This window comes from Trichoderma harzianum, assembly GCF_003025095.1.
Source record: "Trichoderma harzianum CBS 226.95 unplaced genomic scaffold M431scaffold_7, whole genome shotgun sequence".
Classification (NCBI taxonomy): domain Eukaryota; kingdom Fungi; phylum Ascomycota; class Sordariomycetes; order Hypocreales; family Hypocreaceae; genus Trichoderma; species Trichoderma harzianum.
The window spans coordinates 1,764,305-1,784,747 of NW_020209255.1; the positions used below are offsets into that span (position 1 = coordinate 1,764,305).

The 20,443-nt window shown below is 51.5% G+C and overlaps 6 protein-coding genes across 6 annotated transcripts; 1 reads left to right on the forward strand and 5 right to left on the reverse strand.

The window, feature by feature from the left end:
• Positions 1 to 44: 44 nt before the first annotated feature.
• Positions 45 to 1,739, reverse strand: M431DRAFT_6398 (hypothetical protein; the record flags this gene model as incomplete). The annotated part of the gene is made up of 1 exon (XM_024921651.1): positions 45 to 1,739. The coding sequence occupies one exon, from the start codon at positions 1,737 to 1,739 to the stop codon at positions 45 to 47; it is 1,695 nt and encodes a 564-aa protein (XP_024773842.1).
• Positions 1,740 to 2,533: 794 nt separating this feature from the next.
• M431DRAFT_86930 (hypothetical protein) lies at positions 2,534 to 4,348 on the reverse strand (the record flags this gene model as incomplete). The annotated part of the gene is made up of 1 exon (XM_024923740.1): positions 2,534 to 4,348. One exon carries the CDS (start codon positions 4,346 to 4,348, stop codon positions 2,534 to 2,536), a length of 1,815 nt encoding a protein of 604 aa, XP_024773843.1.
• M431DRAFT_451723 (hypothetical protein) lies at positions 4,254 to 5,098 on the forward strand. Its single transcript, XM_024915275.1, has one exon. It carries the CDS (start codon positions 4,413 to 4,415, stop codon positions 4,983 to 4,985), a length of 573 nt encoding a protein of 190 aa, XP_024773844.1. The 5' UTR covers positions 4,254 to 4,412; the 3' UTR covers positions 4,986 to 5,098.
• Positions 5,099 to 7,785: 2,687 nt separating this feature from the next.
• On the reverse strand, positions 7,786 to 10,598 carry M431DRAFT_87149 (hypothetical protein; the record flags this gene model as incomplete). Its single annotated transcript, XM_024923767.1, has 2 exons — positions 7,786 to 9,857; positions 9,917 to 10,598. 2 exons carry the CDS (start codon positions 10,596 to 10,598, stop codon positions 7,786 to 7,788), a joined length of 2,754 nt encoding a protein of 917 aa, XP_024773845.1.
• Positions 10,599 to 14,594: 3,996 nt separating this feature from the next.
• Positions 14,595 to 16,314, reverse strand: M431DRAFT_509179 (hypothetical protein). The gene has a single exon (XM_024919242.1). The coding sequence runs from the start codon at positions 16,021 to 16,023 to the stop codon at positions 14,896 to 14,898; it is 1,128 nt and encodes a 375-aa protein (XP_024773846.1). The 5' UTR covers positions 16,024 to 16,314; the 3' UTR covers positions 14,595 to 14,895.
• A 93-nt stretch (positions 16,315 to 16,407) lies between these two features.
• On the reverse strand, positions 16,408 to 20,414 carry M431DRAFT_145281 (hypothetical protein). The gene is made up of 5 exons (XM_024912694.1): positions 19,843 to 20,414; positions 19,044 to 19,787; positions 18,852 to 18,994; positions 18,246 to 18,792; positions 16,408 to 18,189 (listed from the first exon to the last, which is right to left on the reverse strand). The coding sequence occupies exons 1-5, from the start codon at positions 20,072 to 20,074 to the stop codon at positions 16,562 to 16,564; spliced, it is 3,294 nt and encodes a 1,097-aa protein (XP_024773847.1). The 5' UTR covers positions 20,075 to 20,414; the 3' UTR covers positions 16,408 to 16,561.
• Between the last annotated feature and the right edge of the window lie 29 nt (positions 20,415 to 20,443).

Here is a 20,443-nt window from a genome sequence, read left to right on the forward strand (position 1 = left end):
TAAGTAGAGGGGAAAATGAAGCTCCCCATAAGTGACCAAGGTTCTTAATCATCGGCCTCGATGCCGATGGAAGACTGCTTGAGCTCAATCTCCGACTTGAGCTGCTTGATCTGGTTCTCGAGACGAGTCCTGAGAATCTTGTTCTGTGTCCTTTCAAAGTCGGCCACACGAGCGGCGAGCTGCTTCTTAAGATCATTGATGATGTCCTTGACGCCCTGCTCCTCGTCGCGTTGAGCCCGCGCATCTTCATCAAGGTCGTCATCGTCGTCGTCGTCGTCGTCATCGTCATCATCGTCGTCTTCAGATTCGCTTGCCTCGATGCTATGTTGTAGCATTGAGGCCGAAGGCGTTGCGGCGAGTGCAGCCGTAGGAGTTTGGGTGTCCATGGCAGTAGCGGGGGTTTCGGCCATGAGTTCATCGGCAAAGGCTGCTTCCAGATCGGCCTCGAGATCGAAATCGTTTTCTTCCTCGACGCCCATGGTGACGTGCTGTTGGCCGAAATAGCCCATGCTGTCGTCCATTTCGCCTTCAGCGTCCTCCTCTCCGTCTTCGTCCAAGCCGTTTTCACGCTCATCGACCCATTCCCATTTTGTGGAGGCGCACTTAGCGTCCTCGGTGAGAAGTCGTTCGACTTCAGCTTCTTTGTCCTCGATTTCCTTGCGGCTGATGGTCTTGGCAAACCGTCGATTCACGCAGTCGTGCATAGGCGGTGTCAGGCCATGCGGCCACTTGAAGTTTGAGTCAATTATGCTGGGCAGAGGCGCGTGCCTCGCTTCCTCTTCGCTTTTCACAGCCTGGAATACGTAGAACATCTGGCAGATGTCTGCCGACTTCATCAATGACTTGCGGTCCCACGTCTTCATCGACTCCGTGATGGTGGGCAAATCGACCATGACAGCCGCAAAGCACTGGCCCTTGACAGTCACAACTCCGCGTCTAGAGTCCTCTTCGAAAAATCTCATGTAAATATCAGCCCCCCCTGCCGCCTTGGGCAGCCCAATCTTGCCGTTCTCCATACACGTGCGTACGTAGTCTGCGTGCTCGCCGGGCAACATGCGTAGGATAAACTGCTCTTCGATCGCCGGGTCGACTTCATTATCGCTGGCTTCGGAGTCATAGCCATCGCCGGGAGGATGGACAGGCGGACGACCACGAGGCTTGAGCACCAATTGAGTAAGCCCAGCCTTGGATCCCGCCTTGACCTTTGTTCCGCCACCTCCTCCACCTACCTTGGCGATGGGCCTGATCTTGATTTTTTGTTTTGTCGCGGGCGGGGGGCCATTGCCCACGGTGCCAGCCGTGCTTCCACGCAGCGGCGCCTCGTCTTCGTCGTCGCTAAGCGAGCGCTTCTTGCTTTCGATGAGCTTCTGGCTCGGTTTCGCTTGTCGGCCCGCTTTCGTCGTCACCACTGGTGGTAACCCTTTATCCTTGTCCTTTTCTTTCTCTTTCTTGGTCTCTTGGTCTTTGCCCACGTCCTTCATCAACACATCCTTGTTCGCTGAGACTCCCGCCGGCGTCGGCGGCTGTGACGAGCTGATCTTTAGCTTCACCTTGCGCGGGCCTTCGCCGGGCGTCGTTAGAGGAGGGTGTGCGGACGAGGAAGCCCCTCCAGGTGTCACTGCAGCGTCTCCAATGAAGGACGACGAGCGGCTCACGTTGAGCTTGAGCCGCGGCTTCGGGGGTGGTGCAGGAGCTGCAGGAGCCGCGTTGGCATCGCCTCCGGGACTAGGCGCCGACATGGTCGTGATCTGAAGGCGAGCGGTTCGATGGCGATGATTTGGTGAGTGATGGTAGATGTAATGAGTAGAAGAAAGAAAGGCAGGAGAGATTGTAGATGTTTGCTGTGGTTGACTTCTGTGGAAAGGAATGGAATTGGAGGGAGTAGCGAGCTGCGAATTGAAGTTCACAGAAGCTTTGTCGCGGAAGCCACGCTCGGGCAGTAGCCTCGCAGGGAATTGTGGGGCTGGCAACGCGCTATTCAATTGTGGCAACTTTCACCATTGAGTAGAGATTCAGAATACATTGTCCCTACAAAAGATCTCCATCTGGTCCATATAAGACCAAAACTGAGAGAAATCTCAACTGTGCTTCTGCATTGATTTTCTTATTTCTTGGAGGAAAAAGTTCTCATGGAAATACAGGTAACGCAGCCAAAACAACATCCGTCTGGGACTTAGACCGTATATATATACTAGATGTACCTTTACTGCAAAAAGAACAAGATTCAGAGGCAAAAGTGATGCATTTTTTGTATGCAGAGTCATCCGGTGAATGCACAGCTAAACTGCGTAAAATTTTGTAAATGAATGCTGTCCCAAGTCCAGCAACACAACTATGAAACATGGAGAATAGTAATAAAAAGAAAAGACAGTCATGCTCGCTTCATCAAAATCATATCCCCCAAACGCCGTGCAATGCCCATCCACCACGATACAAGATCAGCCCACACCAAAAATCTGCATAAGCAAGCCCCCAAAAGTTGTTCTTTACATGTAAGAATAAGATGGGTTCCCCAAGAAAGGAAGACAATGATTTAATTCATCCAACCCCATGGGTAGTTGCCATCAATGTTGACCCAACCTCCCTTTTCAATTCCATCCTCCCATCCCATCATCACCGCCAGCATCTTGCAGCCCATCGAACTCACAGTGCATACAATCTTGTCACTTGCCCCCGCCAAAACTGCCAGGTCAAGCATATACGCCCTGCCCATGTAGCTGCGCAACTGAATCGTCTGCTCAGAGGGCGGTTCTATCCGCCCCGCCGACGCTCCATTCGCATGGCCGTTGTGCTTCCTGTCAAACCCGAGGTTCCAAAACATGGGCGCAAAGAACCCGCCTTCCCATTGCAAGGTTTCATCCTTGAAATGATGAAGCACATTCTTGTCGACCTCTTCCCGTGGAGCGGCTTCTTTAGAGGCCAAGCGGATGCGCTCCTGCGCAAACAAGGCGTCGGAGAAGTCTGGCTGCTTGTAGACAGCAGGGTCGTCGGAGGCGATTATGGTGATGGATTGGTTTGTGGGCATTTCATGGCTCTCAGACGAGCTGTAGTGGGCGCCCACCAGCTCCTGGACCTTGCTGAGGAACACTTCGGATGGGATATAAGTGTTGCGATATTGGTACTCGAGAGGGTGCGAATCACCGCGCCGAACATGGAGCCCAATGATGGGGACATGCGAGACGGCTGAATCGGCTTCCATCGCCTGCTTTCTCAGTTGTTGCACCCGATTATGGGCATACTCTTGGTCATCGGCATTGATCTTGAAGAGTGCCTCATACCCCGATCTTGCAAGTCCCATCAGATCTCGTAGGTTGTTGCTGGTTCCGGCGGCGCGGTGGTATTTAGCCATTAAAGCCGGGAAAACATCCTTGAGTGTCGTGCCGGTGACAACCAGATGCTTTGCCTGTGCCGGGCAAGGAAGCATCCGATGTCGGGGAGGTGGCCGGCAATCAGGAACCGGTGGTGCCTGGAAGATGTCGGTATACTGTCCATAGGCCCAGCGAGAGTCGTCGATGAAAAAGGCCCTGCCGTCTTGTTTGGCGAGGCCGTAAAGCATCCACATGCTCATGACGGCAGTGCCCAGCCCAGCGTCAGAGCTCTCCAGCACATACGTGGCCGAAGACTGGCAGATAGGTAGTCCAGCCATGGACTCCCAGTTCAAGCCAACAAAGTGCCCAGATTTTGGGGTAGTATCTCCATGTGCAACAGGAGGCAACAGTCCGTATAGTTCAGCCTCATACACGTCGACAAAATACTCGTCCACGGCATCATAGTTAAGCTTGTCTTCGTCAGACAACGGGGCTTTACCACGAAGCTCTCTCGTATGAGCTGAGACCTCGCGGCATTTGCTTCCCATGCCATCGTATTCCTCCACCGTCAGAGGGAAATCATAGTGGTGCGGGATAGACATGGTCCACTTGGACTTGGAATGGCTATGGCTGACAACGATGGGCGTTGGAAAATCTGGAATCGCGTCCTGCCCAACCATTTCGAACTCTTCTGTTGTGAAATGGGGCCATACTGCTATGATGGAGTCTTTGTTTCGGAAGGCAAGGCGGGCAAAGTATAGGGCTGTAAATAGCGTGATTAAATAAAGCATATATCGCAGCACTCGGCTTGGTCGAGCAATCAAGGCTTTTGCAGGCGACTTCTTTGGCCGCGGCACCAGTGCGGGAAGACTGGGTGAAGGAGGAGGAGAGAAGAGAAGATGGTTAAAGTTGAATCGAGCCGAAGTCGATGAGAGCGGTGCTTTCTCATAGTTGTTGTATGAAGCATTTCGACGGAGGTTGAGCCGTGGAGGTGCAATCATGACCTTGGTGTGAGTCGAGAGATCCAGCGGAGGAACCATGGTGACGGTGATGCCTGTTGAGTGAAGTCCACCATATAACAAATGACTAATACATGAATCTGAAATGATAATAATAATAAAAATATGTGAGAGAATGAGAGAAAGGATGAAGGGTGCGCGAGTATTTCCAATAAGATGCCAATACCAAGGGAGAGTGTACCCAGCCTCAGTAAGAGACGACTCGATATGCCACAAGACAAGAGCAGGCCACCCGAGCAGCCGAGGGAGGAAAAGTAACAGTAATAATAATAAAAAGAGAGCGGCAGAGACGGGTCAGCCAAGATCAGGCTCTCAACCACTCACACCCTTTATAATAAACAAGGAGAGCGAGGCGTGCAGGTATTCCAATAAAGTTTTCCCCCACACAGCGTTAGGCAAAAAGATGAGGACCCTAGCAGACACCGCCGATCATCATGGGAGCCAAGGGCTTTTTGATAGTAAGGCACTTCCGAGGCTTGTCTCTGAGGATGCCGAGCAGCTGATGCGTGTGCGACTTGTTCCTATCACGGCTCAAGGGCCACGTCGATCCCGCCAGTGCCACCCGAAGCGGAATGAGAAGCGAGGAAGAGAGAAACACAAGGGCAACAGAAAGGGGGTGAAAGGGAGAAGAATGAAGACGGGAAGCGGCAAAGATTGACGTTCAACGTCAATGCGATGGCTTTTGGCCAGCAGGATGATGCCGAAGGAGAGTTGAGAGGGAATCTGGAGAATGGAAATAGTAGGCATCGACGGGGATCGTGAGAAGGGTATAAGCCTGGCTGATGCATGTACTCGTATGTACTCCCCACCTAAGGAACTAAGGCAAGGGACAACAGCCAAACAGAAATCAGATCAAATCAAATCAAATAAAGAAAAGCAAAATACTAGCACAATAGAGACGGGCCAGCTTCCGGCCTGTCCTGTGGGCGGCTGGTCAAACACCTGCAGCTCTCTCGGGAGCGCGGTCTCTTTGACTGGCCCTTTTGCAGTCCCCTAGCATCGACAGGGTCCCTGGTGTCTTTGTTCAACTGTGGGGAGGGAGTGAGGCTTGATGTCATGTCTCTGGTGACCCTGGTCGATTGAGAGACATACATACGCAAGAGAGAAATACAATAGGTACGGAGTATTAGAGAGCTTCCCAAGGCGGCAGGCTGGAATAATGCTAGGGGATGCCGCGAGCCACCCCAAAAGTGTTTCCGAATCATGAAAATCATCCGACGCTCAGCCTGAATGAAACAATGCTGGCAGGACAGCAGAAATGCATAACAGCATCAGAAAAGAAGACGAAAAAAGAGGCCTAATGCATTGAGGCCAGTACAGTAGAGATGGGAGAAAATAAAAAAGCCCAGGCAACCACTGCTCCGGGAGCGCATTGTATCACCCTCTCACCATTTGATTGTTTCCACCAACTTGCATCTCAATACGTCACACGCCAACCAAAGGGGGCGTTCCAGCCAGAGACACACAGTCCACAATGCGGCCCCAGCCCGGACATCCGTCCCCTAGTTGTTTTTTTCTTTTCTTCTTTCAATTCTAGCGGGCGCTTAGAAGACAGCTGAAAGACAAGGAACAGTAGGAAAAAAAAACGAAGAAAAAAAGAAAGGAAATAGTGATAGTCGTTGCCAGTAAGTGACAAGGGGGGACTTACAGTACATACCCTGGCTGGCGTCATGCCTCACTGGGGATCCTGTAAGAAACGGACTTGAAACCGATGATTCGGTTGGTCTGGAGAGACTTTTGGCGCCTGCGGGTTGGGCGTATTTAGGCGGCATCGCGTGTTTCAGATTGGCAGCCTGATCCACTTCTATGCTGCACGACGACTGAGGCAAAGAGGATGCGATCCAATGGAAATGTCGAGCTGCTTGTTTCTATGCTTATTCTCTCACTGCGTCCCCCGAGGAATAAGAATGAATAAGAAATGCTGTAGTGAGGCAAAATCTTACAACTAGATACCTATTTTAAGCAAAAGCTGCCTAGAGAGGGAAAATGGTTTGATGCCATCTCGTAAACACCCCCATACTCCAATCCTTTAAACCTTCAAGCCCATCCCAACCATACAAGTAAAAACACCACCTATTCAAAACTTTCCCTCCCTCCATCAAAAGTAATCCATCAAAAAAACATGCAAGCCACAAAAGATCTTTTTCTTCTTCCCACACTTAGTTAAAATAGGCACCTCGGTTCGTCCCTACGCCGGCCCACAACATGCACTCATAAGGTACTCATAAGATATCCTCTCCCACTTTTTAATCTATCTGACGCTCGCCATTCGGCCCATCCCAATCTCCATGCTTATTAGATGCCGCCTTTTAGATACTTAATATCACACCAATATACGATACGAACAGCGAATCTTATACCTCGTACCATGTGAATATTGTACTAATTAATAGTACTCGTATCTGTAGAGTCCGCTTTTCTCGTGTGCTCGTTCGGTCGTCTCCGAACGTTGTAATCCACTCTTGCTTTCCATATTTCCTTCTTTCCTTGTTCTTCGTTTCTTCCTCTTTTGTTGTCCATATCAGATACTGGAGAATGGGGCAGAGTTGGATACCACGTAATACCCCGACATATACACCTTAGTAATAGTAAGCAGTTCGGCAGATATAAGTGTTAGATATCTGGTAGACGTATACAGTTCATTTTATCTAATACCACCTTGGCGCAATATCATAGACTACTACCTTCGATTTTATACACTTATAATATCTCCATATGTTCATTTCATCTATTATCTGTACATCCAAAACATCTTCACGCTTGCTTAAAAGTTCAGAGTAGAAAATCATCATACAACGATGTTGTTCTTTTTGAATCATAGCTTGCGCTTCGCATAAACTAGAATCTTCGCTAGAGCAAGCAAACAAAAAAAAAAGGGAGAGAGAGAAACGTTCGAAGATGACGGAGAAAGAAAAACCACAATGCCTGTCCACCCGAGGCTCCTTTTGCCCATTTTGAAGTCATATAATATAGCCCAAATGTAAAACCCTAACCAGGCAAGAGAATGGGAGGAGCAGGATTTCGAATCCAATACTCCTCCTTCTCTGCCATACTCTGCAGCTTCTTCTGCCGCCACGAAACATCATCAAGACGCAAATCGCGCACAAGGGGGTATTCTTACACCAGCAACGAACCATCTCGTCCAATCCACACATCAAAACCTCTAAGCGACTCGGAATGCTGCATCATGAATCAAAACAAAGACCCCACTCGTGCTGCCCCCTTCTTGCAGAGCAAACAAGAAACAAACTCAAAAGCTCGGGTATAACATAAAAAAACAAACAAACACAATAGGGGAAGAAAACAAATTTGGCTCCCATGCCTGAACTCCTTGTCCCACCAAAAATTGCCGCAAATAGCTCTCATCACATTGCAGTCTGGGATTGCAACTTAAAGACTCCGGCCCATGGCCATGCTCTTTCCCCTCCTCCTCCTTTCACCCGTGTGCTCTCGGGGCTTCACGATGCAGCTTCAACAGGGGCGCTGCGCTCTCCAATGGGTGTCGGTACGCGCCGCAACGGTGGGAGCTCGCTGGGTGGCTCGCCTAATGATCCCAACCGGTGGCTAGGTGCCAGTCGTACACTCCCCCGAGCACCTCTAATGATCTGGCCGTTGTCGACTCTGTCTTGAATCATTTCCTCCAGCATATTGTTCATCTCATCAATACTCTTCGTCCTTCTCTTGGATTCCTTTATCGTGGGACTCCATGGGTGAGCACTCCGCATTCCATCCTGTGATTGGGGTGACCGAGGCTCTGTCATCGCATCGGCATTGTCCCGTGAGCGAGCTGCGCTTCTCAAGGCAGCCAGCATGCGATCCTTGTCGTCCAGCCTGGCTCGTAGATCGGCAATCTCGGCATCCTTCTCCTTCAGCAAGGCAGCTACACTGTGATCCTCGCCCACCATGATGCCCTTGGTGGGTACCGAGAAGCCAGACGATGTCCTAGAAGAGCTGGCTCGGCGTGCTTGGAGCAGTCGTTTTTCAAGCGTCGAGATGTATCGATTCTTGTCCGCGAGGTCGGCCTGTAGTGCTCGGTTCTGCGCAGTCAGGGAGGCCATCCCATCTCCGTTCTCCCCGACGCTATCCTCCTCTGCGTCAATGATTTCAGCAGCTGCTTCACCCGACGACATTCGTTTGGCCCCATAGCTGGACCTCCGTCCAATGGTAGAATTTGACGCTACTGACGCCGTCCGCTCCAAGGGCGACCGTATTGAGATGGCAACTGACGATCGAGCTGATCCAGGCACCAACGAAATCTGTGAATATCGTGCGAGCGCGCTCATGGTGCCATTCGAGTTGACACCAGCTGACTTGGAGCTGAGAATCAATCGGTTAAGATGATCAATTCGTTCTTTCAGCGCCGTCCTTGCAAGTTGCATTTCCAATATTTGCTCCTCGTGCCGTTCAGCCATCTGCGCTGTCTGAGCACGGTCGTGCTCAACAAGCTCCTTGATCTCTTCATCATTCTTCTTGGTGGCCTGAGTCTCCAGCTCCTTTTTCAATTCCTGAATCTCCATCCGATACCGCTCCAACAGCACCCGTGCGGCGCCATCTCCTCCGGCGCCTAGTGCTTCTTCGGCCCTCTTGGCATGACTGACAATACTGTTCTTTGCGCGCGACGCGAACTTGAGGGTATTCAGAGTTTCGATGGTGTGGTTGGCAGAAGTTGCCGCGGTTCCAGTCACTCCAAGCGCGGCCGTGCAAAGAATACTGACGAGGGAGTTACCAGAGAGAGCCCCCTGAAGCAGACGCGTCAGTTTGCTGTCTCGGTAAGGTAGATGCTTGCCATCTTTATCGCCGCCTTTGTCCTTCCATTCGGAGAGCTTTGCAATGACCGTTCCGAGAGTGAGAAGACTCTTGTTGATGTGCGCACCCTCTTGTCTTCGCTCCTTGGACTCTGCGGCCTTTTCTGAACCAGCAAGATCGATCAAGCTTAAAGTAGAGACTCGAACGCCTCCGGGCACGATGGCTGATCGCTTGTCGCCGGCGCCGGCGCCAGGATTAGCTGGCATTCGCTCTCGGCTTTCAACGATGATTTGGACGACGGCGTGACTTCGAGAACTTCGGGCGTTGAATTGTGTGCTGGCTGTTCGGCGGGCTTGGTCGCCTCGAGCTATGACTCGAAGCAGCTGCGTGGGACTCTGGACAATTTCCTCCTTCAGCGGAGTGGCATAGACGCCACGCTTGCTGTCTTCTCGCAGCTTGATTTCCTCTTGAGGAGCCGCAGCGCCACCTGCAGAGGCCATGCTCAACAGGTCGTGAATTTTTTCGTTATAAATTTCAAGGTAGCTCACTCTCAGCAAAAACTCGCGAGAAGGTGTTTCGCGAATGTAAGAAAAGATGTCTGTAATCGCCAAAGGGATGACACCAGGTGAAGATGCCGTTCCTTGCATGGAGAAGGTCTTGCCAGTTCCCGTCTGGCCATAGGCAAACACTGTACCATGGTAACCTTCCATTACTCTGCGGACTAGGCGCTTGGCCATGTGGTCGTAGACGCGGGCGTTGTTATCGTGAGTCGTAAAGACATTGTCTAAAGGAATTTAGTCAACACATCTCTCATATTGAAAGTGGCGGGCTTGGGACGCATACCATAGTAATAATCGCCCCCTTCTTTTCCTTTGTATCCGATCAGAGACCTTCGACCGTCGACCATCCATTCTCCGTCGGCGTGGTTGTCGTTTGTTGCATCTGGTCGCACTCGGACGCTGACAATAACATTGCCCTTTATTTCGCCAGTCGAGGCTCGTTTTTCAGAGGCGCTGCCGGACGCGTCGGCGGAGTCTTCGTATGTCGTTGCTGAAGTGGAATAGGAGCCCTGAGCAGAGGAACTTCGACTATGAGGGGGGGACGATACACTGATGACACCATCAGACATGCGGACGCTGCTTATGAATTTACCTTCGGCACTGCCATTTAACAGACTCGGCGTGGGCGTTGGAGTGTTGCTACTGGCTACGGAGTCTCTAGCGGACTTTGGTTTTCGCGTAGAGCGAGCTTTGTCGCCTCCTGCCAGAGGGCTGGATGGCATGCTGCCGAATCGATTGTCGCCCTTGGGAGGTTTCGGAAATGAATTGATGCTAACAGCTTTTCGGAGTTGGCCAGCCTTTGGCATCGGAGGAACTGCACCGTTGGAGGAAACGGTAGATGCTGAGGAGGGTGCTCGTAAACCGCTTCGGGGCGCATTTGGTGTCTTGGGACTGGGGATGGAGGCTATGCTTTTCCGACTCTTGGGGACGGAAAGAGTGGGAAGAGAAGTGTCTGAGGGCCCCATCGAGGGGCGAGGGCGCGGAAGAGCGGTCGCCATACTGCCTTTCGGTGTGGTATAAGAAAGCGCAGTGGGTATAAGAATTATGCTGGCTGGCTGTGCGTGATGGCTTGTGCGTAGTGCTTTGTGCCCTCAGAGGCTTCAGCCGTCCATGAACGGCAGATGCGTTGGGCCAGATGTCGAATGGCAGAGGTAATGCAGCGCTATCGGGTGCAGACAGGCCGCAAGAATGGAGACAAAGTAGCCCGACCGACGGGGGGGAGTAAATTACTCAATAACACAGGCGAAACAGCGGTACCTGGTAAATATGATCATGTTAGCATTGCAGCCTGCAGCGAGTCGCCTGCCTATCCTTTGTCGATATGCAGCCCACAAGGCGATTTGGGTATGTCGCTGAGGATAGGGGGCTGAGAAGCATCCACGATGGAGGGGGGGTCATACCGCTCTCTCCCACAAGAGTGTCCGGAGAAGTCTTTGCGTGGTGTGTAGCGAACAAAGGCGAAGCGGAGCAACTGGGTCTCAAATCCCAGCCAGAGATATCCCGACCTACGATGAACGAGATCCGCCTGAAGAAGAAAAAAAAAACAGAGAGCAAAAACAACGAAAAAAAGAAAAAAAACAGGGTGACTCGGGGCGAGGGTTTCTTGTCGTCGGTGGCCAACAGAAGAGCGGTGGATTTTCCTTTTTTTCCCTTTGGGGAAAACTAATAAGATTTGATGACTGATGGACCTGCCGATAAAGTACCGCCGGGGGTGGCCAACGGACAAGTCGAGAACCGCAAGGCAACACTCGAAGCTACAACAAACTCGACGATGAAAAACTTGCCAGATGGGTTCTGGCTTCGGAAGAAAGAAAGAAGATGTAAGCAGCTATGGCTTATGGAGGTGCGATCGTGGGCACCAGCGTCTAGTTGAAGGGCGATTTGCGCAAAAGAGACTGGATGCAAAAGTCACGGGAATGGGCGCGCGGACAAGGGCGATTGCAGGGAAGGCCTTCGGGGGGACGCAGCGAGAGATCGATGTACATGAACAAGGGCCAGCGGTCTAGCGGTACTGACGTCGCATATTCGTACAAGTATACGACAAAAGAGATGGAGAAAAAGAAGGTCGGAAAGGCGAAACGAATGGAATGCGATTCCAGAGCGGGAGAAGGAGAGTGTGGAGGTTTTGCAATGGAAGACTTTGCGAGAGACAGAATGTCTTGCCTTGCCCAGGGCATATGGGAGAAACTATCGATAGGTAATGTACAAGTAGGTGAGATTTGACTGAAGTGGCTGCGTCCAGTCCGAAGCACAGCTGCGGTACATATGCATGTACATGTATGGACCGCATCACATCCAAAGAACTGCATAGATTGGTTCAATAGGTACTCGTACATACATGCAGATTGGAAATTGGCCTCGGGTGTGATTCAAGGGCCCTCACAAGGTGATTGCCGTAATTAAGCATCCAGCCCAATCCTGGAGGTTTTGCTGCTCGCACCGGCAACAACAAAAAGCTGCACTAAACTGGTTGGTCGAGCAATGGCAACTCGCAAGTGGTACGAAAAGGAAGCTGCCTCTTCAGCCGGCAGCTTGGATTAGGCTGGGCAGGTCCGGGCTAGCGCGGCGATTGGTCCCTGGGCGCCGCCCTGGCTGTGGCGCCACCTCGCGCTAGGGCTTTGGCGCTCTAGCGCTGCAGCAGGTGCAAGGGCCCCCTGTGTCGCCAGCCACTGCAGTCATTGTGTGGTGCTGCGAGCCCGGGAACCTGCGAACACTGCTGCAGAAGGACACCGGGTACATCCAACTGATGCGTGAGGTGCTGCAGGGAGACACGCAGCTTTGAGTGGAAATACAGCACGCGCTACCCCGCTGCAGCTGCATTTGCAGCACTCAGTGAGCCTCCAATTAGCGACTTCACTACCTGACGCGCATTGTAACCCAGCACCTCAAAATTCTATTCTCTTGGTTGATGCAAAGTACACCACGTCCAAGCTGTATGTAGGTACTCGTACCTGCTGGGGAACGTCCAACGCCGTCACCCGTCGCGTCGGTCCTCCACACGAGGCTATCCGTTAATATGCACACGGGCCACTCCTTACTCACAGCACCATCTCTCTAACACGACGTTGTCTTCGCTTCCCTTCAATTATTTGCCCGATATCAATGTCCATCATGCAGATAAAGAAGCAATAATTATGCATCAACATTCCACCACTCACCTCCTTGGCCTTAATATAGCATAAAGAGGGGAGAAGGAAACCAAGAAGAAAAAGAAGAAGGACCTCATCCACCATCTCCCTCAACCCGATCCCTCAACCAATGTCTTCCCTCCGTCTAAGCCGCGAGGGCCAATTTCAGAGCCTGTCCTCGCCATGCCCGATTCCCCGAGAATGGCACCAAGAATCAGGGGAGCATCCCGGGACTATGCTGAAGAGGTCCAAGTTCCCTTTTTAGCTCCCCTAGACATTTTCTTTAGCGTCAAAGGGCGCCCTCGTAACAATCGAGTCTATATTAGTATCACAAGTATTGGCGAGTTGGCAGATGCAACATGAAGAAAAAGATTGGTTGGATCTGCTCTTCAGCCACCCCGATGGCGTCTTTTCCGCATGGCCGACCACGCGGGATCCAAGCTGAGGCAAGGGACTATCGAGTCTTCCGTCTCCATCGCCATAGAGCCATTGTGTCCATGTTCCAGTGAAACATGCTGCAGCTCGTGTCTGTGATGTGATGTGATTCCGACGAGAGAGATTCGAGTCATGCAGGCACCATCTGCAAGGCCTCCGGCAATTGACCGCATTAGCACTTGCGTCCGTTGCTTGCTTGGCCTGTACGACATCTGGATGCAGTAAAACGCTTTTCAAGGGTGTCGACATAATTTCTGATATGGATGAGTGCTAGTACCACCTTAGTATAGATCTTCAAAGGTGATGTGAGCCTTCTCCATGCTTTTAGCATCGTGAACAGAGCAAATGCCTCCATAAAATGTGACTCCGACTCCAGATTGCAGAACACGGCTCCATCTAGTTAATTTTCTTTATCAGCAAAAAACAGAATTCACACGACTTCAGATTCCCAATTCGGGACTCTCAATGGCCATCGTGGCGCCAAGATCCCGACTTCAGCTCCCTCGCTAAAGACCGATGACGGGCGTTTTGCCTTGCTTTGGCTCAAATTTCTTTTCTTCTTCTTTGGCCCCCCTGTTCGTCGCGGGTTCTCAAGCCAACAAAGCGACGCGTTCTGCAAGGCACGAGGTCCAGAACTCCAAAATGCGAGAATGTGATCAGTCACACCAGCTCCAGCCCGGGGGCTCCAGCATTACCATCCTTCAAACAAGTAGACTCGGCGACACCTTTTTGATGAGCCATGCTCCAAATCTCAATTTACACGTGCGAATAACGTGCAGCTTCTCGCGGTGCTTCTATAAATGCACCTTTACACCACAGGAACGTGAAACACCCTAGAATAACTGTAATTCCCGTTTTGGGTAGCACAGACCGTTCTCCGGAATTATATTCATGCTCCCCCCAAGATTAGAGTGCGTATTAATACAGCTCCAGATGATGGACGATTGCGCTTTTGCATAGTCAAATCAAGATGAGAACCCCTGGTCTATGCTCCGGTCGCTGAGGCAATCATCACAGGTGCTTCTCCAGAACGTGCCACGGTCGCAATTCGTATCCATCAGTTCTGCTGGCTAGTCAATGTCAGACGGAAGCACACCACCGTGATGAATTGTGACATTTCCGTGGCTCCGCCGTCTATCATGCACGGGACAGGGGCCGATTGGAATGGCACATGTCACCCAGAGGCTGATCGTGGAGCTACGTGAGAGCCATCGTTTGATCATCGCTTTAGCATAAAGCACAGTCTACAACTTGGACAAGAGCACGCTTGTCAGTGTCTAGCCGGTTAGTTAGTACTTAGTAGGTAGTGATGGGGTTTTTACTCGTATCCGGGATAGCTGTACATGAACTCTCATCACAGGTCATAAACGACACCTCTTATTGAGAACCATGTTGTTGTATCATACTCCCAATCCTCCATCTTGTAGTCCATCACGAGAAATTTCCATATACAAGGTATAGCGGAAAATAACATCAAGGTGATATGTAAATCATTCATCCGGCTAAGCAGATTCCACTAACATCGTGTCCCAACTCCATTCAACTACATGCAAGCAAGACATTGATATCTCGGCAAATATCCTCCTCACCAGCCCTACCAGGCTCATCACTCGCCATCTCGGCTATCATTATTGGCATAAACGATTTCTCACTTATACACCCCAGGGACCCCCCTTCAACGCCACATGTGTCGAAATAATCACCCTCCCAACGCCCTCACTCCCCTTCCAACACTCCCCGTCTCAAAAACCTCAACGATGCCCAGCCCAACCGCCTGCCCCAGCACCCACTCCCACTCGACGCCCCAAAAGTCCTTCCACCGCGTCCCGTAAAGACCTCCTCCTTCAAACCGCTCTCGGAACCAGGCCTCCGGCGCCTCGCCCCATCTCGTCTTGTCCAGCAACTCGCGAAGCCAGTCCACCGCCCCCTCCGCGAGCTTGAGATACCGCCCGTGTCCCGGCACCGCGATGCGGAAGTCGGACGCCTCTGATGAAGCCAGCGATGATCCCGTCAAGGTCGGCGCGCCGCCGCTACCGCCCGCAAGATGAAGCGCATTCTGGCCTCCCACTGCCGAGACGCTCCCAGAGGCAAAGCGAGACACGTGATGGATAGAAGTCAAGGTCGTGCGGTCCTCGGGACGGACATGAAGTGTCGTCCCCGGCGCGGCCTTTAGCGAGCTCGTCAAGAATCCCGCTCTCACCAGCTCGTCCGTCTGTGCATGCGTCACGGCGCCCCTAGGAATCGTCTGGGCCGTAGGATTATTCTTCAGAAACTCGAGAAACTGCTCCTTGGCCCCTTCAGACATGCCCGTCTTGCGCACCATGGCCTCCAGATCCGACGCCTCGATCAGGGCCTCGCCCATGCCGCCTCGCCGCTCGACCCTCACTTTGCGCAGCACGCCGCTCCTAGAGAGCTCGACCACCTCGCGCTCCACCTTTGACGGCGAAGTCAGGATCGCATTCAGGTGGCCCAGCGTGACGATGGGCGGCACCGTCAGCCTGTAGTTGAGAATCTCAGCCGACCGCGTAGACTTGAACCCCGTAGGCGGAACGGGCGTGAACATGCCGTTTCGAACATATCGCATCGCCTGGACCACGTCTCTCAGCGTCAGCTCCTCCTGGAGCAGCTTGACGACTCCCACGTCCGAGAGCTTGTCCTGAAACTCTGCATCCAAGTCATTTTTCGCCGCCGGCCTCTTGGCCTTCCGGGGAGACTGGGATGAAGAAGCCTTTGCGGTGCTTGTAGAGCTCTGTCTGGCAGGGCTTGGCCTGCTGGGCTTCCTCACCCGGTTGGATTTGCCCAGGATGGATCGTAGGTTCTGTGGCATTTTTTCCCTTTCTTTTTCTGTGACTCAACGTGCCGGATTCCTTTCTTTCGACTTATTCAGACCGACGCGACGAATTTGAAACTCCAGTCTCCGGTGACTCCTGTTGCCCAGTGTATTATCATCCTATCATGTCAGGCGCACATCCAAAGCAACGTGGCGAATTCACAGACGAATGAGAAATCATCTGAAAAAGTTTCATCCAAAATGCCCAGAATATAGAGACCAAGTCATGAATAGGTATGAAGAGAGTTAGTTAGTACTCCGTCGCCGTATGAGTAATGGGCAAGATTTGGATTCTGTGGCAAATTATGAACCGCAACCCTGAAAACCATTCCATCGGCTTACTAAACTTAGATCAAGAGCAGCCTCACTACGCGTATTAGTCGCAAATAGGCAATTTGAAGCCAACCATTATCTTCACTTAGATTTCGCTATAAATTTCAGTTCCGCTAAATCAACAGTTCCGCAATGCAATTTGACCAACCACTTATGCCCATGCTCTCCCTCCATTAATGTAAATTCGACAGCACTCCAACAATTAGCCAGCTGTAGTCAAAATATACGACGTAATTGCGCTCATCCGCTCACTCGTCAGCTTGAGTGAAATCTTCAAAAACTCCCTTGCAATCTCTGGATCCTTCTGCTGGAGCCTCTTCCAAGACTCTTGCCCCATCATCCAGACAGTGCAATCTCTCTCGACTTGCGCTGTCGCTGTGCGGCTCATTTCAGAGAAAAAGGGCAGCTCCCCCAAAGTAGTTCCCGCGACGATGCTCTCGCAAAACCAGCCTTGTGGCAGGTTATATTCCGCTCGGATGATGCCACGCTCAAGGAGGTAGAAGCCGTCTGCCGGCTGGCCACGTTTAAACAGAACTGTGCCAGCGGGATATTCCTTTCGTTCAAAGTACGGAGTTGCTTGGAACCAGAAATCCTCATTCTTGTCGCTCAACCCCTGGAAAATCTGCAACATGAGCCGCAGAGGTTCATTAAAGCTCTGCCACCTAGATCGGCGCTGGATCTCGACACTGTTGAGTGCGTCCTGGGCCGCTTCAGCAAGGTGATTGCGGCGTGGAGAGTTGAACGGAGCATCAAAGGAAGCCAGCGTCGCCGAAGTTGTTGGAACATCTAGGTTGGCGGTAGTATGCTTCGTCGAATTCAGCTCTTCTTGTCGGGCGTAGAGAGTTTTCAATAACTCGTTCTCGCAACTTTCTAGAGCCGAGTTCAAGTCCGGCAGCAACATAACTTCGATATTCCCGCTGCCTAGGCCCACGGCCCTTATGCTTCGACCAAGTTCGCTATCGGCATCAATACCACTCAAAATAAGGCTGACGCCCTTGTTGTTCAATAGCCGACTGATTGTGTTGAAGGCTTCACCAGCAGAGTAGTCGAGCCCACTAACGTGCCACATGTCGAGAATAAGGAACTTGATGGGTTTCTGGGCAAACGCATGATCGTCCAGTAGCGCTCGTATCTTGGCTTCTACGCTGACGACAGTGCCAAAGAACAGATATCCTGTGAGCTTCATGATGTAAATTTGCCGGCCGACTTGTTGTAAGTAGTTGTCCTGTGACGGGTTGCGTCTGACGGTAGAGGTCACGACTTCACCATCATAGGATGCTCGAATGGCTGATACTCTTGACGTCTGGATAACGAGTGATACAAACGCCAGCAATATTCCAACGCCAATGCCAACCACAAAGTCATAGATGCCCATAACTAGGACGATGATGATGACGGTGGCATACTCTGCGGGCCTAAGTTTCTTCCGTGGAAGCCATACCGCCTCAAGAAGCAGCTCAAATCCAAGGTCAAAAATAAGCGTTCCGACCATCATGACGGGGATCCATCCGATGATACTAGGGCCAATTACCATAACTCCAAACGTTAGAATCGCAAGCATGTAGCCAGCAAGCCGCTTGTTGCCTCCGGACCGCAGGAAGAAGACAGTATTGGCGTAGACTAGATAGTTTTGAATGCTACCTATGCACCCTGAAACGAAGTTGGAGTATCCATGAAGCTTAAGCTCCTTGTCTAAGTCGGCATTATCTTCCCCAGAGTTGAGTGCCAAGGCGGGGACGTTGATGGGGACATGAAGAATGCCAAAGAAGGTCAGAGCAAACATGGCTGGGATTACTTGAATGATTGCACCCCAGTTCACTAGTTGAAGTTCTGTCAAAGTCGTTAATATTGATATCCGGTGAGAATGAGGCGGAGAAAATACTCACGATACAAGGTGTAAAAGTACCACCAAGGTTCATCCGGAGGCGGTCCAACGAAAATCCATCCGTGATCTCGGAGCGTGCTCGGGTCTAAGGTATCGAGAGAGAAGACGAATAGGTAAAAAACTAGTGGGATGGCCAAGATGAAGAGGGGAAGGAAGTACTTGGATGCACCCTTCATCTGGCCATAGAATAGAATAATGGCCAAAGCAAGAGGACACACCCAAAGAGGAATTGTCTTGGTATCCATGAGCTTTTGCAGTGTATCGAGGTTATACTCAAGGCTGCCTTCCAGCCGGGCGGAAACCTCGAAACCCGTAGCTATCAAGAACCAACCAACACCACCAATACATCCTATCAGGATATGCCTGGGGATAAATCCGACCATAAAGCCAAACTTAAATCGGCCCATAAGGTAAAACACCAGGCCAGTTAGCATAGAGCTCAAGGCATAGGCAACGATCGTTGTGGCGATGACCGCGTCAGGATTGTCTTCGCCAACAATATCCAAAATCTTGGCTGCCATATTATGGAAGAAAGGAACGACCTCAATCTGGACCAGGGTTAGATAAAACGGGTAGATACATTAGTTTTAGGACAATTTGTACGTACAAGTTCAGATCCTACGGCTCCCCTGAATATGCTGCCTGTGGAGAAGACCAGCTGTGCCACAATTGTGCTGACATAGTATATAGAAATACCAGCAGATCCTAAATGAGAGAATAGAGGAGTTCCCAGTGGAAACAAGATCATGCCTAGTCCGGTCAGCCAAGTTCGTTCGGTGATAGTACGGGAAGTGCTTACCATATGACAGGGCGTCCAAGATGTTTAGAAGTAAACCAACGGCAACGGCTGGAAGACAGGAAACTGGCTCCACCACGGTAGTCTCCCAAATGGCTCTTCGATTCCAACTACGTGGACTAGATGCTACCTTTGCGATTTGGCCGAGATGATGCTCCATTTTCTGACGTTGCTCGGCGAGTCCACGCAGCCACCTTCGTCGAGCTTGAGTCTTTTGGCCTTCGATATCGAGATCGACACTGCTACTGGCTCCTGATCCAGACTCCTGCCTGCCTAGAAGAGGAGTATACTCTGATGCCTCTGATACTTCGGGTTCGCCCGTCTGTGACTGGTGTTGTGTCTCATCCACGTGTGACGACTGGGATTGTCCAGCATCGACATTGTCGAGCCGAGCTTGCGGGATACTTGTCTGCTCTGTCAACGATGATGGAGGAGATGATTTCTTGAGTAGATTGGCAAGCGCAGAAGGCCCTTCTTCTCTCACTGCGTTCTCTCCATCCTCTCTATCTTCCGGTGACGGCGGCTCAGATACTTCAGGTATTGTCCCTGACGAAGGGCGTATGCTCATGCCTCCCTCAATGGAATCGGCATCTCCAAACTCTGGGCCGAATACATCTTGAATTGACGGTCTGTTTCTCTGGAGGAAGCTCGGGCGACGCTGTGTTGAGCCATCGGACAGCAAATAGCTTGCCAGCTCGGCGGTATCTTCGCGAACGCTCCTCGCATTCTGCGCGCTGTCCACCGGAACTACTCCTACAGTTAGCGGAACATGGCGTCTGATGAGTATGGCACGAAACTTTACCTAATTGATCTCGCATTGAAGCATGGATGAAGGAGCGAATGGGTTCTTTATATCCTTGCTGAGATCCAACAGAGGAAGAGAGCTGCTGGTGTTGCAAGGTCCCAGCTTCCAGCGTCGAGCTCCCAGCATGACTCGCCGCGTCTGTGCGATCATTGTGCGACTGATCCATCTGTGAAACCGAGCTGGAAGCTCTCTTCCGCCACGGCGAGAATCCTAAGACAGAGGACGACATGTTTGAGCATCCAATGGTGGAGCTCTGCCGACGAGCTGATCGGCAATGCTTCAATCACGAGCCGACATGAGCATATGGGATCGGGTTCAGAAAGACTTGGTCGCGGGATGGACGGCGATTGAGGATGACCAGAGGCCCAGGCTATGTGCGGAGCAGGCAAACGAACTGGAGGAGGAAGAAAGAAAGGGTGGCGCAAGCAAGGAGAAAAGACATGCAGAAGAGAGTTGAGCATCATCAAGAGATAACGGCTATCAGGGATTGAAACTTTGCTAAATCAAGAAATTTCCGGGGCGGTGGCGCCGAGGCCGGGCCGTGCAAATGAAGCTGGACCTTATCGCAACGAGATTGTGCCCGATGCGATATCTTTAC

Excerpts from the sequence above, each read along its gene's own strand:
- M431DRAFT_451723 (XM_024915275.1), top strand. The coding sequence starts at position 4,413 with ATGATAATAATAATAAAAATATGTGAGAGAATGAGAGAAAGGATGAAG.
- M431DRAFT_509179 (XM_024919242.1), bottom strand. The coding sequence starts at position 16,023 with ATGCCACAGAACCTACGATCCATCCTGGGCAAATCCAACCGGGTGAGG.
- M431DRAFT_145281 (XM_024912694.1), bottom strand. The coding sequence starts at position 20,074 with ATGTCGTCCTCTGTCTTAGGATTCTCGCCGTGGCGGAAGAGAGCTTCC. Across the intron at positions 18,995-19,043 it reads CTTGGACGCCCTGTCATATG|GCATGATCTTGTTTCCACTG; the intron begins GTAAGCACTTCC and ends TGACCGGACTAG. Across the intron at positions 18,190-18,245 it reads GTACTTTTACACCTTGTATC|AACTTCAACTAGTGAACTGG; the intron begins GTGAGTATTTTC and ends CGACTTTGACAG.